This window comes from Chenopodium album, chromosome 5 (genome assembly GCF_948465745.1).
Source record: "Chenopodium album chromosome 5, dcCheAlbu1.1, whole genome shotgun sequence".
Lineage (NCBI taxonomy): Eukaryota > Viridiplantae > Streptophyta > Magnoliopsida > Caryophyllales > Amaranthaceae > Chenopodium > Chenopodium album.
In genome coordinates, this window is record NC_137838.1 from 61645956 (window position 1) to 61656083 (window position 10128).

Below are 10128 nucleotides of genomic sequence, written 5' to 3' on the forward strand. Positions count from 1 at the left end.
GGGCCCACTTAAATGAATGATCCTTCCCATTATTTTCGCCGCTTTTCTCATTTGCCGCCATCTGTATTCAATGAAGTTGCTGAGCTAAGCTCAAACAAATTTGAGTTTGTTATGGAGCCCTAAAATAACACATACTATAGTTTTACATAAGTACGCTATAAATCTAAACAAAAATTGGTGGAGATATAAAAAAAATTTACATATAGTTCTAATTTGATCGGATGTCTCTAAAAATATGTCACCAATAATATGAATTATGCATAATATCTGGCATTTTAGCGCTATATGCCTTGAATGAGTTAGATTCGAAAATATGTTAATCTTTATTAATCAAATACACAAATCAACCTGGCTTAGCTATATAATAGAGTCCTAAACTCGTGTTCATTGCTACTATAGACATTTCTTCTTACACTAGTGTAATGATAGTGTAGAGAGGACAAAAGTTGACCCGACACGATAATTCAACGTAAGCTATTACAACCGTATATGTAAGGTTTTGTAATGAACGGACAAATATCAGTGGTGCATACACAGTATATATCCAGGATTGTTTAGATATGGAGAAAGAATAAAGAAACTTGATACTTATATTCAACCCAAAATAGTTTGTCCAAAGTTACTCAATTGAACATTTGGCCAATTGTCTAATCTGACACAAAGTTGGGGCATAAATTTCATACTAGATCTTACTACAACAATCACAAACTTATAGTGGGAAACCTCAGCTTGTAATTTGATGGCTTAAAAATCATCTCACATTGACTAATCACATGCAAATATGCAGCATATTGGACCTACCTCACATGCTATGGTATTTATTCCATTTTTCCTTAACTTAGCAGAAATAATATGGTAGACTAACATGCCAGGGGAATTGAACCCATTAATGTATTTCTTCTCTTCTGATTAGACTGTTGTTCTGTTAAAAGACTTCAATAATTTTTTTCTCTTTAATGGTGTGGTTCCTACCAGCCTTTGAGAGATAAGACTCTTTAATATATTCCGGAATAATCCGAAGGATGAGAGCTTCCAAGTATTCATACTTTGGCGGAGTTAGATTTGCAATAATAAATTTCCGTCTAAAGATGCAATGCAGGAGAATCACAGGGGTAGGGGAGGTGGGGAGGTTGTTTCTGATAGACTAAGATCTGTATTCTGCAACACACAATTCAATTTCTGAATGTTTCTTGACAATTGTAACTTTTGTTCAAATCAAACTAGTACTTGTGTAACTAGGACTCACAAGAGAAAAGAAAAAGAAGATTACAAACCATTTCCCAATTCCTATAAATCAAAAACAAAGAACTGTAGAAACCTGACACTTCAGAAAAAAAAGGCAAAGGTGGTTATAAATTTTGGAAGAGGGTTGATTTGTTTTGGAGGGAATTCAAAAAAGGAAAGGGTAAATCAAAAGCCAAAAGAAGAAAGAAACAACGCTTCTGACCTTGCTGTCATCGCGAAATCTTTCTTCTGAAATGAAGCAGGCCGAGGTTGAGAAAATAAAAAAAGCCACACAAATTTGATTCAACAATGGATATAAAAGGCTTCTTCAATCCAATTATATGATTGATTCGACAATGGATATGTGAGGGTTTAATCAAATCATATATAGAGACAATGTGTAAAAAATGTACACTTGCCGGTGAGCTGTAGAAAAGTGGTTCAATCAGGTAAAGGTGACTTAATGGATCAATGCTGCTATATTGTGGTAAATCTATGGAAGGAAAACAAAAAATGGACAATAAATAAAAAAAAGGGAAACTTGGACTCTCTCTTATGAACAGAGTTGTAACTAAGGGCTAGCATCGGCGACCCCTACGGCAGGAGAGAGGGCCTGCACTTGCTGTGATGGTTCCGACCATGGAAGATGACTTAGCTCCCAAGCTTGAGGCTCTTGCGTAACTAGCTGAGGCTCCAGCTCCGGATGGGGTGAAGTATGCACCGTTCAGCAGTAGATCTCCCTCAGACCTCCAGTTCCAACCCTTCCATTTGTTTGCAGCTGTCTCCACCCTCTTTGTCACCTAAAATTTTAGTATAATTCACACCATACTCAGTATCAAAATTTAATGCAATGTCTGAAGCTCATTCATTCATTAATAATGTAAAATCATGTTCATTGAACATGTTTAAGGGGATTTATTACAGGGCAAGTGTCTACCTCTTTCGCAAAAGGGTTGGTTGGGGCTGCATATCTGTTGCCCTGGCTGTTGATGGTAGGGGCTGCACTTCCACCAATTGCATACATTTCCCAGTGGGTGTAGTCATTGTTTACCACATGGAAATAACCATGGCGACACCTGCATTTTCAAGGAAGCATTCTATAACTACTAAGACATGAACTAAGCATAAAGCTAGCTCAATCAGAGCATGAATTCAACACATAATGTATAGCTGTGCATACCTCGGCATTCTCTGCATAAGGCCTGCACCAAAATGGTTAAATGCAATTGTAACTTGCATCGCCTTGTCTCTCACATAAGAATCACTATGTCCCAACAGCATCACCTATATTGCATTGCATATATTGTCAGCCTCCCCACCGCCAAGTCAGTATAAAGCAAAAAATTACAGAAATATGCAGAAACAATACCTCATTATGGTGAGCAAAGTGATTGTTGGAAATGGTGATAGCAGTTGAACCCATCACGGCATCAACAAGTCCATCAGCACAGTGTGAGAGGGAGTTGTGATCGATCCAAATATGACTTGCGCCAAAGATTGAGATGCCATCTCCATCAGCCATTGTTCTCCATCCAAAATGAGTAGTGGAACTCCTCACCATAGCATTACCAGTGGGTTTGCAGTCATGTATGTGAATGCCATGGATGATGATGTTTGTCACATACTGAATTGTAACACAAGCTCTATTAGCAATGTGGACATTGGCTCCACGACCATCAATTGTCTTAAAGCTGTTCATGATAAGCTCCTCCTTCAACTCAATCACCATGTCACGCTTAAATATGATCCAAAGAGGCTCTTCCTGGATAACTGCATGACGCAGAGTCCCAGGCCTGGGGTTGACAGGGTCGTCATCACGAGGGTCTGTGACAACATAGAAGCGACCATTCTTGCCACCAATGGCATTTCTTCCAAAACCAATACCGCAGTCAGCTAGGCGCTTACGGTTTTTGTGCCAGTTGCGGTCACAACGCCAGCAATCATCAACGGGGTTTCCTGTCCCACATGAAAAATAACCCAAATTCCTTCGCTGAGTGCTGTTCTGGATACTCCTGCAGAATACGACATAATATAAGTACAGCTTGTAGCAATAAAAGAAACTGCACCTCAGGACTACAAATAAAATATATCCTCAACCTCAACTCCTCAAGTACTTTATAAATATCATTATCTTTGTCAAGTGTAACCCTTAAGTCACTAGGAAATTTAGGTGACATATGATACAAGTGATGAATTCAAGAGAGGTTCAGGCTTCTTCCCCTGTGGACATGCAATTTTTCATGATATTTGGATCTTGCATTATATTATCTTTTACGCATTACATCAGTGGAAAAAACCTTCCTTGAAAATTATAAATTTACATACTCATCTAATTTACTAGGCTTGTTTTATGTAGAGTATATAAATAAACGGCAAATGCAGTAAATATCTACTGTTCTTGGGCCTAAAGCTTCAATATGACAGTTTTCAGCTCAAGACACCGACAATACACAATTACTCAATATTCAGTTGTAGACAAATTTTACATTTATTTCCACAATTCCTACTTCGCTGTGTTACTAGATGCATTGCAGAATACAGTCCAGAACAGAGGTACTGTCAGTAGAATGTAAGTTGAACATATTCAATTTAGACCCAAATAAGAAAAGGCTCCATCATCATACAAGACAAATAATAAGTTAGAGATCTAATGAAAGACCAAGGTGTCAAGATTGCATGAAAAAGTCCAGAATAACAGCTATTAATCTAGTGATTATGTTTTCATTGACAAGACAAATAGCATATGCTCATCATTAAATCAATAAACATCTTTACAGCTACTAATTAGTACCATTGTACCCCATCATTGCACAAACAGAATCAATTTGTAACGCCAACAGAAAATTTAACCCGAATACTCAACTCTGTGAAAGAATATCTACATCAGTCAAAAACTCAAAATTAATCCTAACCAAATTTTAGAGTTTCTTAAATGTCATTACAAGAAAGATGCATCTTCGAGAAAGCTAGATCATCCATCTAAAATCAATCGAATGAAACGTGGAATAAAAGAATCTGCAGATACAATGTGGGTGATAAAGGGATGACATTAAAAGTTTAAACCAGTACAGTCTGTTGGTGCATAAATCACACAGTGACATTACCATAACCCGATTACAAGCAGAGCACAATAAGGATCATATTTATTACTCTTCAAAAGTTGAAAAAAAAGGCAAGTAAAGTGAGAAAGCCATAAACAAAAATAACTAAGTGTGACCAAAACTTATGTCACCGCCGAATGAGTAGGTGCAAAATGTGTGATGATATCAAACATCAATTATTTAGCCTCTCAGAAAAGCAATCTTGTACGATTAATGTATGCATCATAACAATCACCAAAAATGAATGAAACTCTATAAGAGGCAAAATCTTGTGCAAGACAAACTTCTAACTCGCATCCTTTGGAATAACATTTTAACCAATCACATTAGTTATTGTAAGCTCGTCTTACCTAAGACTCGTTATTAACAAGAAATGGATATTATTGTAAGTTCGCCTTATCAAAGACTCATTAACAAGAAACCAGATTAGAGAAAGAAACTCACATGTGAACCATAGAAACAACCTCTTCTGGGTCAGCCACTGCATGTTCATTAAATGTATCAATCTCCTCCAACCTGAAAAACAACAAAGATAAAATAAAACCTCATTCACATAAAAAAAAAAATACCAAATATGGACAAACGAATAAAGTGATACCGTACCATTTTTTATTCGTTCTACTAGAATACAATTAACCATAGTACCATACACATGGTGAGAAAATCTGAAATGCTCCATGTTTTTCTCACCATTAATGTAATAACAGGCTAACAGCCTGAGCTTGAAGCTACCCTATACCCACCCATTGAATGTAGATGGTGACACCCATTTGGGTTTTTTCTTGTTTATAGAGGGGACCAATATGGGTTAATATGCAATATTATAGGATATCATTCTTCGACATTCATTAAATTAACATCCATATAGCCAAAATCAACCGAGACGGATGAATCCTGTATACATTATTGCCTTTATGACTCCCGTACCTAAAATAAAATTTCTTAAATACAACAAATACTTAAGGCCTTTTTTTTTTTTTTTTTTCTTAAGCAATCTAGTTTTTATCAAAAGCCAAACTTTAATTACTACCTCCGTTAATAGTTATCTATAACTTTAGAATATTTTATCTCTCACAAATAATACCCCAAAGTTGCTGATAACTATTAACAAAGGTAGTATAATAAGTTAATAACATCCAAATTGCCAAACTAAACCCGAGACCTTGGATCAACTCCGAGTAAATCAAATGTAAACACCAAATACATAACCCAAATTTAACCCATTTTGGGACTTCTCTTCCACTGTTCCACATTCTATTTTTTTTTTTTTCAAAAATATAAAAAAGGGGTAAAATGGTCATTTGGGGAAGACAAACAATTATCCACTACCGGTCTAGGGTAAATACAAAGTACGCAACAGGATCGCCACAGTGCTCGATAATCAGAAAAACAGGGAAGTACAAATTCAGGTATTCATCTAAAATAAAATGACAATACTACCCATAATTACATAATCTGAATACAGAGTAAAAATATAATTAATAAATTAATTAAGGTTAATTATGGAAAGTAGGAGAGAGAAAATAAAAAGGGTAGCATAACCAATGGGAATCCTAAGAACGAGGCGTAACCGCAAACAGAATAAACGAGTGAGATCAAAAGAAAGAGGAAGTTACAAAAATATCTCAACGGTTATTATTGTTTCATAGGATTTCAGAGAAGATTTGACGTCGTTTAACTGAAAAAATAAAAAAAATTTGAAAATCACAGAACATCCGCCATTGTTGTTACTTACTTTTCCGCCATTGTTCTGTTCTTTAAGCTATGCAACTCCTCTGTTTCTCCAAGCCTGTAAAATAATTATTTCTCAAAATTAAACCTTCATTTTTCGCATTCACCAAGTATAAATTTTCTAAAAATGGAAAAAAAAAAACATATTTTCAGATGAAATTCAAGAAATATATATATATATATATATATATATATATATATATATATATATATATATATATATATATATATATATATATATATATATATATATATATATATATAAATCTTAATTTTGAAGTGAAGTTGAAAGGATAAACAAAAATGTGAAGACTATAATAACAAATAAAACCTGTAAAATAAATGATTTCTCAAATTCGCATTTCACCACATAATTTTTCAAAAAAAATCTAATAAAAACATATCTTCAAGTGTAATTCAAAATAAACTGAATAAAACCTAACTTTGAGGTGAAATTGAAGGGAAGAAAAAACGTGTGAAATAAAAGTGATTTTGAGGGGAAATTTAGAGGTTTGAAGTAAAATGTAGCTTGCATTTGAGTTGAAAAAAAAAAGGAGAAATTGTGACGAAAAAACTGAAAAATTAGCGACATTTTTATTACCTGGGAGCAGTACGAGAAGCGGCAACGAGAGTGACGAAAAGGAGAAGAAGAAGGAGAGAGGAGAGAGAAGAAAGAGAAACCGCCATTGTTGGAAAGCTTGAAATAGTTCAGCTCAAACTCTGCTGCTCAGCTGAAAATTAGGAGAGAGAAAAGAGTGAGCCGTTGAGAAGGGTGGAGACAGAGTCGAAGAAATGTTGTAATGAAAGGAGTGATTTTATAGAGTGAAAAAGAGTGAATGAATATGAGAGAGAATTAAAATAAATAAATAAATAAAAAGGGTGTTGGTCCCACTTGCGGTTGCTGCTGCTGCTACTGCTGTTGTTGTTGCTGCGCTCTCTCACACACCTGCTGGCTGCTGTTGCTGTAGTTTAGTGAAGTAGGGAGTTGTACTATTTTCATTCTTTACATCTCATTTTCTAATTTATTTACCCTTAACTAAAAAGTTACAAGTACTAGTACTACTATCTTTACTTTAGGGACCAATTTAGTTATCTTGATTTTTAATTTTAAACTTATTAATTGGGATTTACACTTTTAAAGCTTTAATTTAACTATTGTTAGGGATGAAGTACGTGTTTTTAAAGTGTTTAGTGTGTAATAGTACGAAATTTGGTTTAGTAAAAAGGTTTGTTAACTTTATAAGTTACTCCCTCCGTCCCTAAATTACATTTCTGTTTAGAAATTTACACGGGAATTAAGGAGGAAAGAATAAGACAAATAACAATAATTAGATAATGCAATAGGAAGTACAAAACATTAAATAATGTTTTTGAGTAAAACAAAGATAGATTAGTGATTAACATGCCATCAATCCTTTGTTAGGGATTTACACTTTTAATTTTTAAAGCTTTAATTTAACTATTGTTAGGGATGAAGTACGTGTTTTTTAAGTGTTTAGTGTGTAATATAGTACGAAATTTGGTTTAGTAAAAAGGTTTGTTAACTTTATAAGTTAATGATTTAATAGAGGTTTAACCTTATAGTAACACACTAGATTAGCACTCGTGCGATGCACGAATTAGAATAAAAAATTCAATACTATATAAAATAATTAATTCACAAAATGTGGGTTTTTGGAAAGAGAAATATCACTAATACGTTTTTGGTTAATTGATATTCACACTTTAATTTATTTATTAAAATATATTTTCCTAATAGAGTATTGAATTTGGAAGGAGAAAAATATGATATAAATGATATCATAAGCAATTTTGGAGGAAAAAAATTTCATGAGAAATTGACACGTGTACAGTGGTGATGTAATAGGTTTTTATTTTACTTATATTTATAGATTTTAGGGCCTTTTATCTTATATTCTTATTGGGCTTGGCCCACTAGAAATAATGTAAACTATTAGTCCTTCCCTCCACTCTTATTCAACTTATTGTATTAAGGAATATATTCATAAAGTATTTTATCAGAATTTTTTCTCTTCACTTAAAAAAGGTCATACAAATTTAATTTTATAGCTCTAGTCTAATTTGATTTGAAGTTTTTTTTTTTTTTTTTTGGGTCTAGTTTAATATTTAGATGTACCACATATTGACCATATTATATACTAATTTATAAGGGGAAAAAAAAATTCTTGTTAGATTCATCTTAGTGCGTATTTTTTTTTTTTTTTTTTTTTTTTTTGTAATTTTATTAATTCACAATAAAATATATGCAACTATAGACTTATAAGTAATTAAATAAAATAAAATAATAATAACAAAGCTCATGGTTTGGTTTGATTTTTTCTAAGATATTAGTCTATTTTATCTTAATTTATTTTATTTTATTTGAAATTATTTGATCTTATTTTATTTGATCTTAATTTATTTTCATTGAATCTTTTGAAATTATTTTTTCTGAAACTAATTTATATCTAAACTTGTTTTCTAAAATAAAATACTTGTAAATTAAGTTAAATACCATGAAACAAACAAACTCTAATATGATTCTGACAAGCAAGAATAATCATTATAAATTTCTTAAATAAGATACGAGTATATTTCAAAATTACCTAGGTCAATAATAGAGTACTAAATATCAAAGAAAATAATATTTCAACTAACATGATTTGTTTTGTATAATTAATATCTTGCCTTCAAAAATTAATGCATATCAAACAGGATAGATAATGATAAATTAACTAACTTTTTTTTTTCATGGTTAATTACTCCCTCCGTCCCTTATGTACATAAAAAGATATAGGCAAGTAAATAAGGGAAGGAGGGATTATCATGTAAGTTATTAATAAAGTAGTATACAATTAGGCAACCTACAAATTAAATATATACTTAATAATTTCCTCCCTCCTTCAATTCCTTTTGTTAAGGTTAAAAATGTATTCATTTTCGGTTCTTATCTTTATCAACCTCTATAGTATATTTTTGGAATAAGAGACCTTTTATCCTTATCATCTCGTCATATTTAACCTTTTCAATGTAACTATAGGGTGTTCATAAATCGGTCCGGATCGAATAAATGGACCAAACCACCCCGGACCGGACCAGACCGAATTAATCGGTCCGGTCTTCGTGTCTTGAAATTCATTTTCCCGGTCTTCGGTCCGGTCCGGTCCAAAACCCTATAAAAACCGGTTTTGGACCGGACCGATTTTTTTTTATATAAAAAATATGTGTGAAACCTTAAATAACGTTTAAAATTATCCTTACTAAGCTTAGAAAACTTTAACTTTATAAGTTTTTTTGCACTAAACATACAAAAAAAGACGCAAAAATGACATTACAATATAGTTTTTCCAATAATTTTTTTGTGTTTTCCTTGACTTTATTAAAAATTAATATTCTTTTTAAGAAAATTCTTAAATCGGTCCAAAACGGTCCGGTTCGGGTTATGTACCGATTCTTTCGGTTCGGTCCTAACTTAATCGGTCCGGTCTTCGATTCTTAAAATTCTAATTTTCGGTCTTCGGTCTTATCCAGTCCGGTCCGGTCTTGGACCGATGAACAGCCCTAAGACCATGTTTAGCTCACTTTAAATTTAATAAAAGTTAATTCAGTTTAATATATAACATTTTTTATCAATTAAAATAATTTAAATTTAACAAAAATCATTTAAATAAATTAGTAAGTACAAGTTGAATGAAACAAACCTAAGCATACAAAAAAAAAAAAAAAAAAAAAAAAAAAAAAAAAAAAAAAAAGTGAGGTGGAATAAGAATTCCTTATCCAATGCAATTGCCCTAAAAAAAATCTAATTTCATGGAAATCAGAAAATTGAGTTATACTCTTATAAATAAATTGTACAATTATACTGTATATTGAAAGCTACTATATGTTTGAAATCGATATTTATCTTAAGTTTTTTTTTTATTTAATATTATTTTTAATTTGCATTTAGGAGATGTATGTCCTAAGTTAAAGAAATTTTGGAATAATTATGATGCTATTACCAATCATTCAATCTTCACACCCCAAATAATTACTGGAAAAAATTGATGATTATTGCTGGAAAAAAGTGAAC

At 32.3% G+C, this 10128-nt stretch overlaps 1 protein-coding gene across 2 annotated transcripts; it reads right to left on the minus strand.

Moving 5' to 3' along the window:
- Positions 1-1152: 1152 nt before the first annotated feature.
- On the minus strand, positions 1153-6888 carry LOC145632145 (putative pectate lyase 1). 2 transcript variants are annotated; one of them, XM_081684441.1, is made up of 7 exons: positions 6658-6888; positions 6061-6114; positions 4770-4841; positions 2594-3236; positions 2405-2508; positions 2162-2300; positions 1153-2024 (listed from the first exon to the last, which is right to left on the minus strand). In XM_081684441.1, the coding sequence occupies exons 1-7, from the start codon at positions 6741-6743 to the stop codon at positions 1803-1805; spliced, it is 1320 nt and encodes a 439-aa protein (XP_081540567.1). In that variant the 5' UTR covers positions 6744-6888; the 3' UTR covers positions 1153-1802. The 2 variants fall into 2 exon arrangements, with proteins under 2 accessions (XP_081540567.1, XP_081540568.1); XM_081684442.1 differs by lacking the exons at positions 6061-6114; positions 6658-6888 and adding an exon at positions 4929-5271.
- Positions 6889-10128: the final 3240 nt, after the last annotated feature.